Source organism: Vipera ursinii (assembly GCF_947247035.1).
Source record: "Vipera ursinii genome assembly, chromosome: 1".
Lineage (NCBI taxonomy): Eukaryota > Metazoa > Chordata > Lepidosauria > Squamata > Viperidae > Vipera > Vipera ursinii.
In genome coordinates this window covers 8,359,734-8,380,341 of record NC_139512.1, presented here as the reverse complement: position 1 = coordinate 8,380,341, position 20,608 = coordinate 8,359,734, and the positions used below count along the sequence as shown (strand labels likewise).

The window sequence follows — 20,608 nt, the reverse complement described above, 5'->3', positions numbered from 1 at the left end:
ACAATGTAAAAAAGATGTCGAGACTCTAGAAAGGGTACAGAGAAGAGCAACAAAGATGATTAGGGGGCTGGAGGCTAAAACATATAGGGAACGGTTGCTGGAATTGGGTATGTGTAGTTTAACGAAGAGAAGGGTGAGGGGTGACATGATAGCAGTGTTCCAATATCTCAGGGGCTACCACAAAGAAGAGGGAGTCAAGCTATTCTCCAAAGCGCCTGAAGGCAGGACAAGAAGCAATGGATGGAAACTAGTCAAGGAGAGAAGCAACCTAGAACTAAGGAGAAACTTCCTGACAGTTAGAACAACTAACCAGTGGAACAACCTGCCTCCAGAAGCGGTGAATGCTCCAACACTGGAAGTTTTTAAGAAGAGACTGGACAGTCATTTGTCTGAAATTGTATAGGGTTTCCTGCCTTAGCAGGGGGTTGGACTAGATGACCTCCAAGGTCCCTTCCAAATTATTATTATTATTATTATTATTATTATTATTATTATTATTATTATTATTATTATTATTATTATTATTATTATTATTATCCAAAGCACCTGAAGGCAAGACAAGAAGCAACGGATGGAAACTAATCAAGGAGAGAAGCAACCTAGAACTAAGGAGAAACTTCCTGACAGTGAGAACAATTAATCAGTGGAACAACCTGCCTCCAGAAGCAGTGAATGCTCCAACACTGGAAGTTTTTAAGAAGAGACTGGACAGCCATTTGTCTGAAATGGTATGGGGTTTCCTGCCTGAGCAGGGGGTTGGACTAGATGACCCCATTTTGCGACTTCCTGACAAGCAGAGTCAACAGGGGAAGCCCGATTCACTTAAGAACTATGTTACTAACTTAACAACGGCAGTGATTCACTTAATGACAGTGGCAGGAAAGGTCATACTATGGAGCAAAACTCACTCAGCAACTGTCCTGCTTTACAACAGAGATTTCGTGCTCAGTTATGGTCATAGCTCAAGGATGACCTGTAGGAGGAGGAAAGAGCATCATGTATGTTCACCACCCTAAATTATTTACAAAGTAAGGTCGTTAAGCGCACCAGGTTACAAACTGGGACAGCATGAATTCTAGTTCTGTCTTAAGCATGAAGGTAGCTGGGGCATTTGGGGGCTAGTACCTTTTGTTCAGTTCTGGGGAAAAAGAGGAAATGGCAAACTACTTCCCAAAAACGAGATTGCAGGGATTTGTCCAGGCAGTTGCCATGTGTGAAGACTGACTCAAAGGCACGTATACACACCCACCCATAAAGACAACCTAATGTAGTGTTTAAGGCTCTAGACTAGAAACAGGGAAACGTCTTGTTCTGCCTTAGGCATGAAAGCTGGCTGGTTGACTTTGGGCCAGTCCCTTTCTCTTAGCCCCAGAAAGAAGGTGACAAGGAGAAACCACATCTGAAAATCCTGCCAAGAAATCTCCAAGGATTCATCCAGGTGCTTTAGGAGTCAAGACTGATTTAAAATGGACACCTAACATCAAAAACGTCATCAAAAAAGTGCAACAAAGGTTTTTCCTGCGCCAACTGAGAAAGCTCAGACTGCCCAAGGATATCAGACTGCTGATATAGTTCTACAAAGGAATTTGGCACAGCAACCAAACAAGACAAGACACAGATTTCAACGGATAGTTAGAACTGCAGAAAAAAGAATTGCAACCATTTGCCTTCCATTGAGGACTTGTATAATGCCACTCATCTTATACCTAAAATATTAGCTGAATTTAATTTCATTATTCTACATGAATCTCATAAGCCAACAAGTTAAGAATTAGCACGTTAGCTTGAAAACTGCTGCTGTGTTAATAGCATGACAATATTTTGTTGTTCTTTCCGTAACTTTGTATGTACCGTAAACAATACATTGCTGTTTTGTTTTTTATCACGTTGACGGGTGTCACAGCTAGAACAACCTACTCATTAATCAATATTTTTTCCCCTCTAATAAATAAATTCCTCGTGTGTCCAATCACACTTTGCCAATCAATCAATCAGAATAGAGCTGGAAGGGACCTTGGAGGTCTTCTAGTCCAGCCCCCTGCTCAAGCAGGAGTCCCTGTATCATTATATCAATAAAGAATTCTATGTTCTTATGTCTATGTTAAATCATTTCTTCTCAGTTCTACAGATTCCAACCCACATACAGGTGCTTCCATTCCCTTCCTCCTTCTCCTTCGTCCTCTTAAACCAGCGTCTCCCCACCTTTCCTATACCCCGCACCCCTAGATCGCTTCTGATGTATCAGGGGTCTTCAAATTTGGCCCTTTTATGACATGTGGACTTCAACTCCCAGAATTCCTCAGGCAGCATGCTTGGCTTGAGGATTTCTGGGAGCTGAAGTCCACAACTAATAAAAGGGCCAAGTTTCAAGACCCCTGTGGTACATTTCTCGCACCCCTTAACAAAAGCTCGAAATAACGGCAATGAATTTATGCATATACACTATAATTTTGAAAACCCAAATTTTCGCGCCCCCTGGAATATCGTCTCGCACCCCCCCCGGTTGGGAACCCCTGTCTTAAACCAAATACAGAGACGCGGAATGAAAACCATAATTTCCTTCTTCAACGGACTACACTTCCCAAATGGCCCAAGACAAACTTCCGGAGCTGAACAAACTCGAGTGGTCCGCTTCCTTAAAAAAAAGAAAGAAAGAAAGGAAGGAAGGAAGGAAGGAAGGAAGGAAGGAAGGAAGGAAGGAAGGAAGGAAGGAAGGAAGGAAGGAAGGAAGGAAGGAAAGAAAGAAAGAAAGAAGAAAGAAAGAAAGAAAGAAAGAAAGAAAGAAAGAAAGAAAGAAAGAAAGAAGGAAGGAAGGAAGGAAGGAAGGAAGGAAGAAAGAAAGAAAGAAAGAAAGAAAGAAAGAAAGAAAGAAAGAAAGAAAGAAAGAAAGAAAGAAAGAAAGAAAGAAAAGTACAGTAACTACATTCCCCATCATGCTCCTTGTTCTTTAAAACGGAAGTTAGACCGCGTGCACCACTGTACCCGCTCCTAACAAAGCGTCTAGTCCAGGGGTAGGCAACCTCGGCTCTTTTATGACTCATGGACTTCAACTCCCAGAATTCCTGAGCCAGCCAAGCTGGCTCAGGAATTCTGGGAGTTGAAGTCCATGAGTCATAAAAGAGCCGAGGTTGCCTACCCCTGGTCTAGTCCTCCAGACGATCTGTGCGTGGGCTTCCCTCCTGCCCCGCCTCCTCCTATCCTCCCGCCCGCCTCTGCACTACCGGAAACCCCGTAGCAGCCAATGATATTCTTAGCGGCTGCTGAGAGGGAGAAAGGAAAAGAAGCGGGGGGGGGAGGGGGGAGGGAAAGGGTCTCGCGGCCCTACTACGCAGGCGTATTACCCGGCTTCTCCTTGTAGCGGCGGTTGGTAGCGGCAAGAGTCTGGGAAGGAGATTGGGCGCGAGTGGTGGTGGGGGGGGGGAGAGAGGACGCAAGGCGGCGCGCGCGTGTGCGCTTGCGCAGGCGCGCGACGGCGGCGGCGGCGGCTAGCTGCCTGACTGTCGCCGGGCCCCTCTAGTGTGAGGTAAAGCTGAAGGCGGCGGCGAGGACGGCGGCGGCGGCGCCTGGAGCTCCTAGGGCGCCTGTGGCAGGCGGTGGACCCCAGGAGAAGAAGCGGACGGGAGGAAAGCGGCGTTAGGATCCGCCACCGCCTCTCACCGCAGCGCCGCCGGAGGAGGAGGAGGAGGAGGAGGAAGAAGAGCGGAGGGGCAGCTAGCCGGGCCTACCCCCAGGCCATTCTGCCCCCGTCGCCGCCATGAATAGCGTCGGGGGCGCCGACGAGATCGGGTGAGGAGGCCCTGAAGGCCAACGAGCTCTGCCGCGCGCGCGGGGGGGGGAGTGGCACGTGAGGGAAAGCGAGAGGCGACCGCGGCGGGGGGGGGAGGGTCACGTGGTTAGCGAAGGTTTTTTTTTTTCCCCATCTCACGTGGAGCCCCCCCCCCCCCACAGAGAGAGTCTCCGTCGAAGGGGCGAGGGGTGTGTGAGAGAAGTGATTCCCTTTCTCGGGGCACGGAGCATCCGAGGAGTGGGAGGAAGGGCCCCCTTGCTCGCTGTCTTTCGACTCAAAAGGGGAAAAGCCGGGAAAGCGGAAGACGCGAAGACGCGCGATCGCCTCAAGAGAAGCTAACCGCCCCCTTTTTTTGTGGGGCATCGCTAGAGGCGTCCCCAAGGAGAGCCACAATTCACCTCGCCTCCGCACCGCCCAGCCAGGTGAATTGGTGAGGCCTTGCTGGGAATTGTGCAGCCTCCCTATTAGTTAGGAGAGCCTGGTATAAAACACCTACCTCTCTGCTCAGAGAGATCGAGAGAGAGAGAGAGAGATGGGATCGCCAAGTGCCCTGGCTCTTTTTCTCTTTCCCGGGTTAACCCTGACCTCTTTCGGCCTCCCCGTGTACCAGAGGACAGCGTCCTGTAGAGAGAGAAGGAAGTTGAGAAGATGGCTACTGCATTTTTAAAAAAAGTCCTCCTTTTACAGGTAGTCCTCGACTTACGTCCACAATTGAGCCCCAAAATTTCTGTGGCTAAGTGAAACGTTTGTTAAGTAAATTTTGCCCCCATTTTTTTACCGTTCTGGCCACAGTTGTAAAGTGAATCACTGCAGTTGTTAGTAATACCAGTGGTTAAGTGAATCTGGCTTCCCCACTGACTCTGCTTGTAAGAGGATTGCAATATGCGATCACATGACCCTGGGGCGCTGCAAGCATCCGTAAATACATGCCAGTTGCCAAGCATCTGAATTTTGATCACATGACCCTGGGATACTGCAACTGTCATAAATATGAGCCAGTTGCCAAGGCGCCCGCCCCCCCCCCCACTTTGACCACATGACTATAGGGATGGTTGTAAGTGTGAAAAATGGTTGTAAGTGTGAAAAATCACTTTTTCAGCACCGTTGTAACTTTGGTCACTAAATGAACTGTTGTAACCTGAGGACTACCTGTAGTCTCCTTTCTGATAATTGAGGTCCAAACGCCTTGAGATCAAGATGGAAGAGTTGTGTGGGGACCTGGCATCTAAGGACCTGCTTCTTTCTTTCACTTTTTCAAGATGAGCAGGGGCGGATGTAAAAAGGGAGGGTATAATAGAAATGCTCTGTAAAATTATACATGCTGTATAAAGTGAGATTGGGTAGAAATGATTTTCCCAAAGGTATTTTTTCCAAAAGGCAGCTGGACTTTCTTGAAACTTCTAAGGTCCAGTTCCCTTTTCGGAAAACCATGACCTGGTTGATTGAGAATCTCCATAGAGATTGAGAAATGATCTTGTTCATAATAGAGCTATTATCCTGTAAGATTAGGGGGTTGGAAATCTAAAAGGAAATGTGTTGGATTCATGAAAGATTAAGACAATTATATCTATTAGGGATGGCTATACAACAAAGCATTTAGTGATGGTGAGATAAAACTGGCAATATGAGGAAGCCATATGGGGTGTTTGGCAGCAAGAATAGTGGGGGTGTTTGTTCCCTAAGGTCATGAAGCAACATCCTTGACTAAATGTGACAGATTTTAAAAAATAGAGCTGTTTTTGAGGGAAATCACTATCTTCAGGGCAGAAACAATACTGGATCATTTAAAGAAATAATGGAGCTGATGTTTGCCTTTTAGTTTAAGCTCTCATTAGTTGGAAGAGTTTGGAAGAGTTTTGTGGTCCTACTGAGATAAATTTTCTTTTCCACATTTGACATGAAGAGACAAAGGATGCCAAAGGAACGGTGGTATCAGGCTCTTTGAGTTGTGTGGTGACATGAGATCATATGCTTTGACTTGTTTGAGCCTGATTCTAGGATCCATCTCTTTTGCCACATATATGAAAAGTTAAACCACCCAGGATCTTTGTATATGTTTATGCCTTTGTGTAGTACTGAAAGGTTGTTTGAAACATTTTTCTGTGCTCTCTATTTACTGCTTTGTAATCAACACATAGACTAATTACGTGTTTAGTTATGTAGTCTATTTGTGACTGTGTACATAATGGAGTTTTCTGTTACAAATGTTGAAACCCAGTCTGCTTCTGGATGCTAGGTTTCTAACTCACTTGGCATCTCAGTGTTAAGACTAGAAAGTTGCTTTGTTTCGGCCTGCCATGGCTGAGTCTCAAGGTCATAAGGTGATGTCTCACAGGGGAGAATCTGCAACTGTTCTTTTGTCTTCCTTGTGTTCTATAGAAATGCAGAATTCATCTAATTCTCTGGTTTCTTTTTTTTTTTAATCCCATTTATATCCCGCCCTTCTCCGAGACTCAGGGCGGCTTACAATTTAAAGCACAAATCAATGTGCTTAGCAATAGCCTTCATTCTATGTATATGCCTGCTTATTAGGGCTTTCGCCCCCCACCCCCAAGCGGCATTAATACAAAGTCAGCTTATTGCCCCCAACAATCTGGGTCCTCATTTTACCTACCTGGGAAGGATGGAAGGCTGAGTCAACCTTGAGCCTGGTGGGATGCGAACCTGCACTAATTGCAGGCAGCTGGTATTACTTAAGGAGGCATTAGCCCACTGCTCCACCAAGGCTCCTTTGCATTTTTAAGGGAGATATTGGCCAAATAAGCAATGACTTTCACCTCTTTTTAAACACAAATCCTTCATAATACTGGGACTTTTGCTCCTGATACACTGTTATGTATCCTGTTGACAACCTGTATAGGACAGAACATTGTCCAACATTCCTCTTGACTACCAAAAGCATGAGTGGCTTTGGAGATCTGTATAAGAAGCTTGGAAATTAATATAAGCTTTTCTTTTGGATCTTCTTTTGATTTTTCTGCTTGCTCTTTTGGATGTCCATGATTTTTGTTCTTGGACAGATATCCACATAATAGTTTCTACTCTGAGAATGTCTGAATTTACAAAAGGTGAGGAGCCATGAATTCTGTTTCATAAACATCTTTCAACAGATTTTATATTTTTATTTTATAATCCTAGTATAGCTCATCACTTGGGTCACTTTGTATGTTCTCCTTCGTCACCCTTCTCCAAATATTGTGCAGGATGTCTGCAGTGTATAGGAAGAGAGCTAGAGGAATACTTTAAATTAGCATTGATTCTGATATTATCATAACTTAATGATGTGGCTTGATCATAACAGTTATATTATCATCAAAAGATATTTAATTTTGAGCATTCAAACACTATAGATATTGTATCAAACTAAATAAGCACTAACAAAATTAAGTACATTATCCCAGGGCAGGAAATAGAGATGCTGCAAGTAGTTATGAGGCTTTGTACTTGGAATCATATACTGCTTTTTAAAAAAGGACTATAGAACTCCTTTAAAAGAGAACATATACAAAATACCTCTGTATGGATCATTAAAGCAGCCACATTTCCCCCCAGTTTATTACAGTTGTTTTAGAAAGCTGCTTTCTGCTGCTTTCACATGTGTTGTGTGCATGCACAGTTATGTTGCTTCTGTGTGAAGAATATGAAGGAAAGCAGTTGCAAACAAAGATGGCAGAGAACAGCTTCCAGAGCAAACAACCAAACTTGGAAGAAGATATGGCCCAGTGTTCAGAAGAGGTGCTTTGGAAATGGTCCCACATGATCTAAAGCTCCTTTATTAAATCAAAACAGTCAAAGCCTAGTTTTTTCTTGTAGCTTAGCTTTTGGCTCTCAACTGATGACAGCAAGTGACATTTGTCATTTTGACTTTTACTGTTTGTTTCTCTTAAGTCTGTAGATTTACATTTTAAAGTTCAAGTGCGTTGGTACAGATATATTCCTTTATAGGCCATGCTAGATATGATGCCAATACCGTACAATCTCAGACTTAAAAGTACAAGACTGTCATTTCAGCTCAGGGGCCTAAATTTGCAGATGTCTTTTAAGATATTTTATACATTATGATAAATATACATGTTCAGAAAGATAGCATTTCTAGCAACCTTTCTGTCAGTTGTGACATCATTCTGAATGTTAAAATTTTTAAATGCCTATTTTGGGGTTGTGAAATTAATTGTATTGGAGTGATCATATCTTACGTTTTGTATATATTTGCATATAAAATAGGCAGCGTATAAATTTAATAAAAAACAGATTATTTTGTTAAATGTCTTAGTATGTAGTGTTTATTTTACATTTCTGTGTATATAAAACACATAAAAACACTTCCCAATATACAAAATTTTAAGCATAATATATAGTATATAATAATAGTAATAATATAGCATAATCCAGTCTAAACTCTGGCTGACTACGTGACCAACCATAATAACAATAAAAGAAACACTTTGAAAAATAGTTTAGATAAAGAAATCATGATTAAAGCTTAACAGTAGATGCCTATTGTTGAAGGTGTTGAGCCTGATGCTAGAAAGTCAAGATTTGAACCTATTGCTGGAGGGGCAGGTTAACTAATGGTGTCAGTTTTTTGAAGTAGGTATCAAAGGAGGTTGGACACAGCTTTTTGCCTCATCATAAATGGCCTTGTAGCAGCTCAAGCCCTCTGTAATTGTTTGTTAAACTTTGTGATTTGCTCTATATTAGGATCTTGCTCCTTTAAGTTTGCCATCCCTGCTTCAATGAGACAAAAGTCTTCAGTTAGGTCTTTTGTCAAACCCTTTTTCCAGTTCTGGATCTGTATGCCCCAGTCGTCTTCCTCAAATGCTATCAACTGCTGCTTTAAATCCATAAGATCTTCATGGGTCAGTTCTTCGGCAGGGGAGTCCAGTAACTGTATGACATCTTTTGCACTGATACCTAACTGCAGTTGATTGCCAATGTCAACTGCAGCTTGCCTGGCTTCTGCAGTGTAGTGAGCTGTAAACTCCTGAGAAGCATGAACAAATTGAGGGCACAATTTGTTCCACACTCTTTTCATATTTGACTGCTTCATTTCATCCCAAGAATCAGCAATATTTTTGATTGCATCACAGATGTTGTAATTCCTTCAGAACTCCCTTAAGCTCGTCACTTCATGTTGAGTAGCCTTGACTGCTTGTGAGGTCTGCCGTAAATAGTAGCCCAACTCCCTACTCTATTGGTTGAAGTAGCAATGTGGTGTTGGAGGATAAAAATACCATATTTACATTGGGGTGAAGGTTATCTAAAGTGTCTGGATGTCCATCACCAGTGCATTGTCAAGCACAAGGAGAAACTTAAAAGGAATTTGCTGGGCCAAGCAATAGCATTCAGTAACACGGACCAAATGTTTTAAGAACCATTCTTGAAAAATGGCAGTTATAGCCCAGGCCTTTGCATTTGCCTTCCAAATAATAATAAGAAAAGATGCTTTAATGATATGGTAAAGTGTTCTCGGATTTAGGCAGTCATAAACAAGCAAAGGCTTGAACTTGAAATTGCTTGATGCGTCACCCCAAGCATTAACAGTAGCCTATCCTTTGATGCCATACACCCTGGTGCACTTGTTTCCTTCCTTTATAATGTAGGTCCTTTCAGGTGTCCCCCCCCCCCCACAAAGCCACTCTTCTACGTTAAATATTTGGTTTAGCAAATAACTTCTTTCCTCAATAATAATCTTAAACATGTCAGGAAAATCACGTGTAGTGCTTACATCAGCATTTACTGTTTCTCCTTGCACTTTAATATTATGTAAATTTGCCCTCATTTTGAAAGATTGAACCTTCTCCCAAAATACTCTTTATTTGCTGCCCCTGCAACTTTGAGCCTTTTCTTGCAGGAAATTAAGGCTAATGGGCATTTGAAGCTGATTTTTGGTTCTCTAGCCCAGGGCTTTTCAACCTTTCCACCCTTTGTACAACTTTTAGGATATGGCAACATCCGAGTACCACCAGTCGCCTAGTAAGGTGTCAAAAACTTGATGACCAAAAGAAAAAAAGTGGTGAAGTACAGGTAGTCCTCGACTTAGAACAGTTCGCTTAGTGACTGTTCGAAGTTACAATGGCACTGAAAAAAGTGCCCCCCAAGCCACAGCCAAGCAAGACACCTGCCTGCCCGCCCAGTGGCGCTCTTCCTCCGGTCCAAGGTTTTCATTGTTGTGAGCATTTCTGTTGAGGATTGGCAGCGGGGGTGGGGTGGGGGGGAGTTTGTTTTTTATTCCCCCCCCCTCTGCTGGGTGGTTGCAGCAGGTTTTGGTCACTTCACATGACCCTGGGACACTGTGACCATCATAAATATGAATCAGTTGCCCAGCATCTGAATGTAAATCACAAGACCGTGGAGATGCTGCAACATTCCAGCTGATCGGCGCTTCTTCTGGGCTCAGCAGAAACACCAGGATCAGCGCCGAGCTCCAGCTGGAGCCTGGCACTGATCCTGGTGCTTCCGCTCAGCCCTGACAGCCCTGCAGCTCCAGCCGTCTCTCGCTCAGGCTTGTGTGGTGCTGCCACTGGTTCAGCTCATTCCCCTCCCCCGCCACCACTTTTCTAGGATGGTCGCGTACCACCTGCCAGGTGCCAATGTACCACAGGTGGTACCCGAACCACTGGTTGGAAAGCCCTGGTGTAGCCGCATTATCAATAGCCTTTCTGCTTCAGTGATTAAACCACTGCATGGCTTAGTAATAATTGTAGCTTCCACCAGGGCAGGTTCTTACATGCTCCATTGTTCTTTTATCTGTTAAAATTGTTCCGATTATTGACTGGCTGTAGCCTAATGCTTTTTCAAATCTGATGGCATTTCACCTTTTTTGGGGATGCTTTGTTATTTCGTCTTTATTTTCAGTACTGATCATTTTCTTTGTTGCAGTTTTGCTTTGGAGGCATGGTAAATAGAGAAAAAACTGGAACATGATGTTACTCAAAATGGCAGGCAACTTTCTTTTACCATGATCCTATGGATGTTTTTTTTAAAAAAAAAAATATATGGTCACTCTGAAAGTTCAAAGCTTATCTCTATGAGTTTTAAATGCAGACTTTTCTTCAAACCAAAACGTAATCATTATTTTTTTTCTGGGTTGAGTTCTAACTTGCTTGGCAGCTATTTCTGGCTATAATCTAGCTGCCGGTATCAAACTGGAATTGCAGACCCTAGAACAGGGGTCTTCAAACTTGGCCCTTTTATGACTTGTGGACTTCAACTCCCAGAATTCCTCAGCCAGCTGGCTGAGGAATTCTGGGAGTTGAAGTCCACAAGTCATAAAAGGGCCAAGTTTGAAGACCCCTGCCCTAGAAGGAGAGAACGTGGATCAAGTATAGAGCTCCCCATTTGAATACAGATAGTCCTTGACTTACAACCATTTCTTTAATGAGCAAAGTTATGTCAGCGCTGAAAAAAATGGTTTATGACCATTAGAGCATCTCCGCCGTCACATCAATATTTGGATGCTTGGAACTGACATGTGTTTCCAAAGGATTCAGTGTGCTGGAAAAACATGATCACCATTTGTGATCTTCACAGGGAGTTCTGTCAAGCAAAGTTAATAGGGAAAGCTGGATTCACTGAATGATCACAGCGAAAAAGATCATAAAAATCAAGCACAACTCACAACAACCACGTTTCGGTCCCAGTTGTGGTTGTAAATCAAGGACTACCTGTAATTCCGGAAGAAATAACCTGTCTGTATTTTAAGCAAGAGTCAAGATTGACGGCCTGTAAGTCCTTGTGGTAAAGTTCAACTAAAATTCAATCAGGTGTTCAGTCACTGGAATTCAGTTTCCATAATTTATCTCACGCTGTCTTGAATTTCTCACATGTTACATGTGAAGTGCAAAAAGAGTTCTTAGATTGCATTGCCCTTTCTGCACTGAAAAGCCTTTTAAAGCATTGACGGTTATTTAAAGCATTTAAATTCATCTAACGTGAATCCCTTACATGAGAAGCAGCAAGTATAAAAAAATATCAGATGAGATTTACTTTGGATCATACAGATAGATTGTTTTAGGAATTATAGACTAGGATTGTAAGATTTGTTTCAGCTGAAAAATATGGAGGAAACCAACTTCCAGCAAGGAAAGCCCAATTCAGAAGAACCCACTAGAACTCAGTTCACATGGAGCAATTTACCTCTCACTATCCTGAAGGTAGCGAAATGTTCTGGCTAAGTACCCATAATCAAACTCAAAATGGTGGACACTCTCCTTCTTCAAGTCAACAAATGCTGAAACTGTGCAAGACTTTCATGAACCATTGAAACAGTGTATTAAAAACACACACTACTTTGTGATGCTCATGAAAGCATTGCATAGTGTTAGTGGTTGTTGGAGGACACCATCTGCCATTTTTAGTCAGATCATGTTGCTGGTCAGCTGTCCTCCATTTTAAGTACAGTGCTATAATGGGCAGCTTGTTTGAAACTGTGTTAAATCAGTTGTTCTTAATCCATGGACTAACTGTATTTTAATTATTTAAACTTATTAAAGCTTAATGATAATGTTAGAAGTTTGTAATTGATCACATCTGCTTGGCTTCCTTTTACGATTTCAGTTTGGTAGCTTTAAGCTAGTTTTGTTAAAAAAATATTTAAAGCAAATATAACAAAAAGACCATCAACATAAAACTTTATTGTAGCTATAAAGCCACCAGTCAGATACAGATTAAAAACTACGATTTTTTTTAGTACAAATAAATGAGCAGGAGCTATAAAGATACATATTGAACAGCCCATATCAGAGGGATCTATATTAACCTAAAAAATCTTGAAAAAAAGTTCATTTTTGGCAGAATACACAATCAGTGTGTGAGTTATTAAATGGAACAATTTGGCATGTATAATAAGCAAAGGAACCCCTCACCCCAAAACAAAAAAAAAACAGCTCAGGAAAATTCAGCAGTCCTACCTGTATAATGTCTTGATATAATTATCAAATCAGTTGTGTCCTTTGATTACTTTGAAAGCTTTTTCTTTGCCCATCCAGATTTTTATTTTTTTACCCACTTTCTTCAGGCTCTTTGGCATTGGTTAATCTACATTTATTCAGTATACCAGAATTCATCACAAAGTCAAATACCAGAACTCTCTTAGCTTGTGGTAATCTATTGAGTCAGGTATAAATAGCAGGAACATTGTCCATGGGGTCGCAATGGGTTGGACACGACTTTGCAGCTAACAACAACAAATAAATAGCAGCACTGAGTTTATATACAGCTTCCCTGTTTGACCTCAGAAAACCTTGCCTTTTTTTGTCTGAATATTCATCAAGGTGTCCATAAATAATTTCAAGTAGAGCTGAGAGACTGCAATGGCCAGTGAGAAAGGAAAATCTGCATTCAACCTCCTATTTAATGTGTCAGAAATGGTTGCACGTAAGCAGTCAAATACACAACAGCTAGTGCACCAGTATGAATGTGTGACGTTGCAGTACATCAACGCCATTTATTTTATGTAGCTTTTAGTCCAAGATAATATAAAAGTACATAAAATCAGTCTCTAGTAAATATGTAAAGTGGCTTAAGACTATACACTGTATTTCTGGTGCCTCCTTTGATATACTTGAGTTTTAGCAAATGTGCATTTCTTTTCTGTAATCAAGGGGGTGGGATTGCTTTTAGTCCCTTTAAAGCAGGAAGAATAAATAAGCTATCAAAATAAAAATAAAACAATAGAAAAGATGCCTGCGGAAAATCAGGAAAGAAAATTCAGTTCCAGTTTTAGAATTCTTTTCACTTTGTAATTTCCACTCATCAGTTAGTTTGCCATTTGGATAACCTTGCGCAGTTTATAATCTCATAGCTCAGTTTTATATAAAATGGAAATATTTATTTTCTGTCATTCTTCTTAGCAAGGATTAGTAGGCAACTCAAAAGCCTTAGCCAGAAATGTTGGAAGTTGTAATCTAATAGTAGCAGTCGTATAAGTATACTGCATCAACAGACATCTTGACATGGCTATTTGAAATTAGTAAATAATTGTGACTGCCTAACTCTGTTGCAGAAAATTGTGTTTTCTATTTGGAGCTCTCTTTAATGGAGATTGTATTCTCTTTAATGGAATATTAAGGTCTACCTGGAGTCAAATTTGTGATGATTTATGTGTTAGTTTTGTGCTTTTGGGAATGATAATACAGTACTAACTTCCTTTTCTTTGCTTTATTGATGGAAGATTGCATGAGATGAAGAGTTCCAAATCACTACGGCTGTTATTCATGTTCTTGCACTAAAATCTGTGCTCTGAAATTTGAGAGTATAGAAAAGGAAATAGTTTTTTTTAAATCACATTACAGTTTTGCCTATGAAAGAATTAGTTAGTTTGGAAGCACCTAGAAATGACTCTATCAGGAAAGACATCTCATATTCTCTTGATATAATGATCTGTGTCATCGGATTTATTGCATTTCAGAGGCTGAAAAAGAAGCATTTGTCTCCTAGATTCATGCTTTTTTGAACAAGCCATCCAGATACTTTCTATATAAGTATTTTTTTTCTTTTTAAGAGAATTATTTTGCAGTTCTTGAGTTTATCATTATGAAGTAGCTTGTGTATTTATATCTCACCTTTCTTTTCTATAACTGAAGGTGCCATGTACAAAGCTCCCATCTCTTATTTTCATTAGTTGCTGGACAGTATCGACTGTGATGTGTTATGCTGCCTTTTGCCCTGACATCTGCGCTTTCATTAGTTTATCTGTCACTTTTATCCCTTTATTCCAACTAGGCCACGGGTCGGCAACCCGCGGCTCCAGAGCCGCATGCGACTCTTTAAGCCGTCTCCTGCAAGCACACCTCTCCAAACCTCCACCGTCTTGTTTTCACAGCTGCCACGTTCGTTCATGTTTGACGAACGCGGCAGATCTCCAAATGGGCGGTGGCGGTTTGGAGAGGTGCACGCGCACCTCTCCAAACCTCCACCGTCCCGTTTGCTCAGCTGCCGCGTTTGTCCATGTTTGATGAACGTGGCAGATCTCCAAACAGGCGGCGGCAGTTTGGAGAGGTGCACGCGCACTCTCCAAACCACCACCGTCCCGTTTGCACAGCTGCTGCGTTCGTCCATGTTTCAAACGCGGAGGAACACAGCAGCTCTGCAAACGGGGCGGCGGTGGTTTGGAGAGCTGCGCAGCTCTCCAAACCTCCGCCTCCCCATTTGGAGAGCTGCTGCGTTCATCAAACGCAGAGGTTTGGAGGTCCCGAGGGGAGGGGCAGGGTGCTCGGGTGGCTCCGGCGCCGCCCGGGCTGAAGGCGCCGCCGCAACTCACCGCCCGTCGCTGCCGCCACGCAGGTGCCTCCCAGCTCGGGGGAACCGCACTACAGGAGACACTCGCGAGGCTTCCTTCGGCCGAGGAAGGGCCCGTTGCCTCCGAGCGGGGCCGGGAGGGATCCTCTGATCCTCCTTCCTCGTCTTCGTGTGGCCCTCTGCAGTCGTCTCGGCCTGTGAGTCCGTTCCCCCCCCCCGTAAGCTGGCGGCACTGGGCAGCGACAGGTGCGTGCGGCTCAGGATGCGGCGCAGGTGTCAGGGTGGTGCATGTTTTCGCTTGTTCTGCGCATGCGTGCACGCATGCGCGCGCACATTTTGCGGCTCCTACTTTTTTGTGTGTGTGATGGAACCGGTTCCGAGTGGTTCTTTTGCTGTTTCAGGTTGCTGACCCCTGAACTAGGCTTAGGATTCACTTTACCCCAAGTCAATTTTCTGGTACTTCGGTTCAAATAGCTTTCTTTCAACAGAGCACTATCTTATTTAAACTGGATATATAGCATAAAAGCTGTCCCTTTGCCCTTTTTCTTTTCTGGCGATATCCATTTACGACAATATCACTCTTGCTCCTATTACTTCTGTAGTTATTTACACTTGCGTCCTAGCTGTGTTACGCGACAGGGTGAGCTCCAATTGTCTCCCCAACTCCCGCCAACCTAGCAGTTCGAAAGGATGCAAATGTGAGTAGACAAATAGGTACCTGCCACTTTGGTGGGAAGGTGACACTGCTCTGTAATGTCATGCTGGCCACATGACCACAGAAACGTCTTCAGACGGCACTGCCTCAATGGCCTTGAAACGGGGATGAGCACTGCCCCATATAATTGGCAACGACAAGCGGAGTAAAATCCTTGGGGACTCTTTTACCTTTTTTTTAATCTAGCTATCTAATGGCAGCCATTGCCAGCATATGGCTCATTTGTTCTATAGATCCGGTGCATCAGGATGGGTCGAGACAAAGGCATTAATAATTAGAGCAGTTGGGGTTTTTTTCTCTTGGTGGCTGAAAAAAATAGGAAACATGCTTTTTTGTGCACTAGGTCTAGGAGGTGTCTTTTGTTAAACATTTTTATTGGTATTAGAAAACGGGAGTAGAGTATGACCTACCATGAATGACTTAGCCACTACTTAAAGCTGCAATATTATGACCTCATTACCACTGTTGTGTGGCACATATTAGAATGAAGAGAAAGCAGCCATTGTTCATTAATACTTATAATTTATGAATCCTTGAGAGAAGGAACAGTAACTTTTTTTCAAGTTTCCTAGATGTCCTTTTCCCAGTTTGATTAACAGTTATACCGATGATTGTCAGCACAGATAGAAGATTAACTTCTTAGACAGAACTGGACTTCTTTGTCCTTCTCTCAGATTTATAGAAGCATGATACCTGCTACTAATAAAATACTCATCCTTTTCAGTTGGGCGGCTTTAGATTGCCCTACATGGTTTCCCATTTCATCTTGTGAATTAGTCAAATTGATTTAGTTCTGTTATTCTTTATTGATACATTCATCTCCAGCCACTACATTATCGCTTGCCAAAACTTTATAAATGTTTGCTTAAGAACAGGGATAGCCTGTTGTGTGATCCTTAGACGTATTTGGCTGAATCTTCCATCAGCTTCCTACATTAGTTACGCTTACTGAGACTGCTCGGAATTGAATTTAACTGTTGGAATATGACATGTTTCTCATTCCTGGTACAGGTAGTCCAAAATTTCTGTTGCTAAATGAGACATTTTTAAAGTGAGTTTTGTCCCATTTTATGACCTTTCTTGACACAGTTGTTAATTGAATCACTGCAGTCATTAAGCTAGTAACACAGCTGTTAAGTGAATTTGGCTTCGCCATTGACTTTGCTTGTCAGAAGGTTGCAAAAGCTGATCAAGTGATCCTAGGACTTTGCAACCGTCATAAATATGAATCGGTTCCCAAGCATCTGAATTTTGATCATGGGGAGGCTGTAGGGAGAAGGGCGGCATATAAATTTAATCAAATCAAATCAAGTGTGAATAATGGTCATAAATCACTTTTTCCAGTGCTATTGTAACTTTGAACGAACTGTTGTAAGTTGAGGACTACCTGTATTAAAAATACAATCTTTTAGATTTTTTTTTTACTATTTGCTTTATTTTAATGCCGCCTTCATTATTTTTACAAATAACTCAAGCTGGCGAACATATCCAACATACCAGTCTCCTCCTATTTTATCCATAAGTACCCTGTGAGGTAAGGTAGACTAAAAGAAACAGTAATTGGCCCAAGGTCACTTAGCTGGTTTTCATGACCTAGATAGAATTCAGAGTCTCCTGCTTTCTAGGCCAGCACTTTAACCACTACACCAAACTGCCTCTACAGTATATATATTACAGGGAGTGCAGAATTATTAGGCAAGTTGTATTTTTGAGGATTAATTTTATTATTGAACAACAACCATGTTCTCAATGAACCCAAAAAACTCATATCAAAGCTGAATATTTTTGGAAGTAGTTTTTAGTTTGTTTTTAGTTATAGCTATTTTAGGGGGATATCTGTGTGTGCAGGTGACTATTACTGTGCATAATTATTAGGCAACTTAACAAAAAACAAATATATACCCATTTCAATTATTTATTTTTACCAGTGAAACCAATATAACATCTCAACATTCACAAATATACATTTCTGACATTCAAAAACATAACAAAAACAAATCAGTGACCAATATAGCCACCTTTCTTTGCAAGGACACTCAAAAGCCTGCCATCCATGGATTCTGTCAGTGTTTTGATCTGTTCACCATCAACATTGCGTGCAGCAGCAACCACAGCCTCCCAGACACTGTTCAGAGAGGTGTACTGTTTTCCCTCCTTGTAAATCTCACATTTGATGATGGACCACAGGTTCTCAATGGGGTTCCAATCAGGTGAACAAGGAGGCCATGTCATTAGATTTCCTTCTTTTATACCCTTTCTTGCCAGCCACGCTGTGGAGTACTTGGACGCGTGTGATGGAGCATTGTCCTGCATGAAAATCATGTTTTTCTTGAAGGATGCAGACTTCTTCCTGTACCACTGCTTGAAGAAGGTGTCTTCCAGAAACTGGCAGTAGGACTGGGAGTTGAGCTTGACTCCATCCTCAACCCGAAAAGGCCCCACAAGCTCATCTTTGATGATACCAGCCCAAACCAGTACTCCACCTCCACCTTGCTGGCGTCTGAGTCGGACTGGAGCTCTCTGCCCTTTACCAATCCAGCCACGGGCCCATCCATCTGGCCCATCAAGACTCACTCTCATTTCATCAGTCCATCAAACCTTAGAAAAATCAGTCTTGAGATATTTCTTGGCCCAGTCTTGACGTTTCAGCTTGTGTGTCTTGTTCAGTGGTGGTCGTCTTTCAGCCTTTCTTACCTTGGCCATGTCTCTGAGTATTGCACACCTTGTGCTTTTGGGCACTCCAGTGATGTTGCAGCTCTGAAATATGGCCAAACTGGTGGCAAGTGGCATCTTGGCAGCTGCACGCTTGACTTTTCTCAGTTCATGGGCAGTTATTTTGCGCCTTGGTTTCTCCACACGCTTCTTGCGACCCTGTTGACTATTTTGAATGAAACGCTTGATTGTTCGATGATCACGCTTCAGAAGCTTTGCAATTTTAAGAGTGCTGCATCCCTCTGCAAGATATCTCACTATTTTTGACTTTTCTGAGCCTGTCAAGTCCTTCTTTTGACCCATTTTGCCAAAGGAAAGGAAGTTGCCTAATAATTATGCACACCTGATACAGGGTGTTGATGTCATTAGACCACACCCCTTCTCATTACAGAGATGCACATCACCTAATATGCTTAATTGGTAGTAGGCTTTCGAGCCTATACAGCTTGGAGTAAGACAACATGCATAAAGAGGATGATGTGGTCAAAATACTCATTTGCCTAATAATTCTGCACTCCCTGTATAGTACTAAGATTTTTTTTGTTACGATCTTTTACTGGGCAAAATGGCTAATCATAGGGCAACAATTTTTGAACAACAAGGTACCTCAAATGGACTGACTTCCAGAATGTGTCCAAATTCCATTGTTTCCGATACTTTCTGAAGATTCCTATAAGGAAGATCAATGGGGAAGCCAGCAGGAAGTCAGAAGTCATTCCTGTTCTCCCTGCTTTTTACCCACTCTTGGTCATTCTATTTCCCTGGGTAAGGAGTTATCTCTGAAACAATGACCCAATGGGCCATGGGTTGCTAAAATTGATTCTAATTCATGGATACAATCACACTAAGTCAGACATGTCAAACACAAGGCCCGGGGGCCAGATCCGGCCCGCGAAGTGGTTTCATGTGGCCCGCGAAGCCATCCTGGAAACAGTGAGGGAACGGTCCCCACTGCCTTGGCCCTGGCCCAGAGACCCTCCTTCTACCAGAGACCCTCAGATCTGTCCCACTCCTGCCCAGGCCCCCATAGGCACCCTTGATGCAAACGATGTAGAGCTGGCCATGCCCACCCAGTAGGCCATACACACTCTAACCACACCCACCCAGTAGGCCATGCCCACCCAGGCCACACCCACCCGGCCCCCTGAGGGCAACCGCAATGCTGATGCGGCCCTCAGTGAAATTGAATTTGACACCCCTGCACTAAGTGGTAGAGCAAAAAGACCCTAGATCAGGGCTTTTCAACCTTTTCACCCACTGTACCACTTTTAGGAGATGGCAACATCCGAGTACCACCAGTCGCCTAGCAAGGTGTCAAAAACTTGATGACCAAAAAAAAGGAAAAAAGTGATAAAGTACAGGTAGTCTTACAACAGTTTGCTTAGTGACTGTTTGAAGTTACAATGGCACTGAAAAAAGTGTCCCCCAAGCCACAGCTGAGCAAGACACCTGCCTGCCCGCCCGGCGGCACACTTCCTCCTGTCCAAGGTTTTCATTGTGAGCATTTCTGTTGAGGACTGGCAGCGGGGGTGGGGTGGGGGGGAGTTTGGTTTTTATTTCCCCCCCCTCTGCTGGGTGGTTGCAGCAGGCTTTGGTCACTTCACATGACCCTGGGACACTGTGACCGTCATAAATATGAATCAGTTGCCCAGCATCTGAATGTAAATCACAAGACCGTGGGGATGCTGCAACATTCCAGCTGATCGGCGCTTCTTCTGGGCTCAGCAGAAGCACCAGGATCAGCGCCGAATTCCAGCTGAAGCCTGGCACTGATCCTGGCGCTTCCGCTGAACCCTGACAGCCCCAAAGAAGCGCCAATCAGCTGGAAAGCAGCACTGATCCTGGCGCTTCCGCTGAGCCCTGATAGCCGTGCAGCTCCAGCCATCTCTCACTCAGGCTTGTGCGGTGCTGCCACCGGTTCAGCTCTTTCGCCTCCCCCACTACCACTTTTCTAGGATGGTTGCGTACCACCTGCCAGGTACCAATGTACCACAGGTGGTACCCGTACCACTAGTTAAAAAGCCCTGTCCTAGATCACGGGTGTCAAACTCGTCACATGACGTACCACAACTTCTTTTTGCATTGCCAGAGCTGAGGTGGGCGCAGCCTCTGTATGATGCAACTGGTCTGCGGGCCAGCAGTTTGACACCCCT

General features: G+C 43.1%; 1 protein-coding gene across 3 annotated transcripts in view; it reads left to right on the top strand.

Annotated features, from left to right (window-relative positions):
* Positions 1 to 3,409: 3,409 nt before the first annotated feature.
* Positions 3,410 to 20,608, top strand: part of DAZAP1 (DAZ associated protein 1) — a 72,123-nt gene continuing 54,924 nt past the window's right edge. Inside the window, exon 1 of one of the 3 annotated variants that reach the window (XM_083364192.1) lies at positions 3,410 to 3,786. In XM_083364192.1, the coding sequence (XP_083220318.1) occupies positions 3,755 to 3,786 (32 nt within the window). In that variant the 5' untranslated portion in view covers positions 3,410 to 3,754. The remainder of the gene's footprint in view (positions 3,787 to 20,608) is intronic. The other 2 variants (XM_083364191.1, XM_083364190.1) reach the window with 2 other exon arrangements.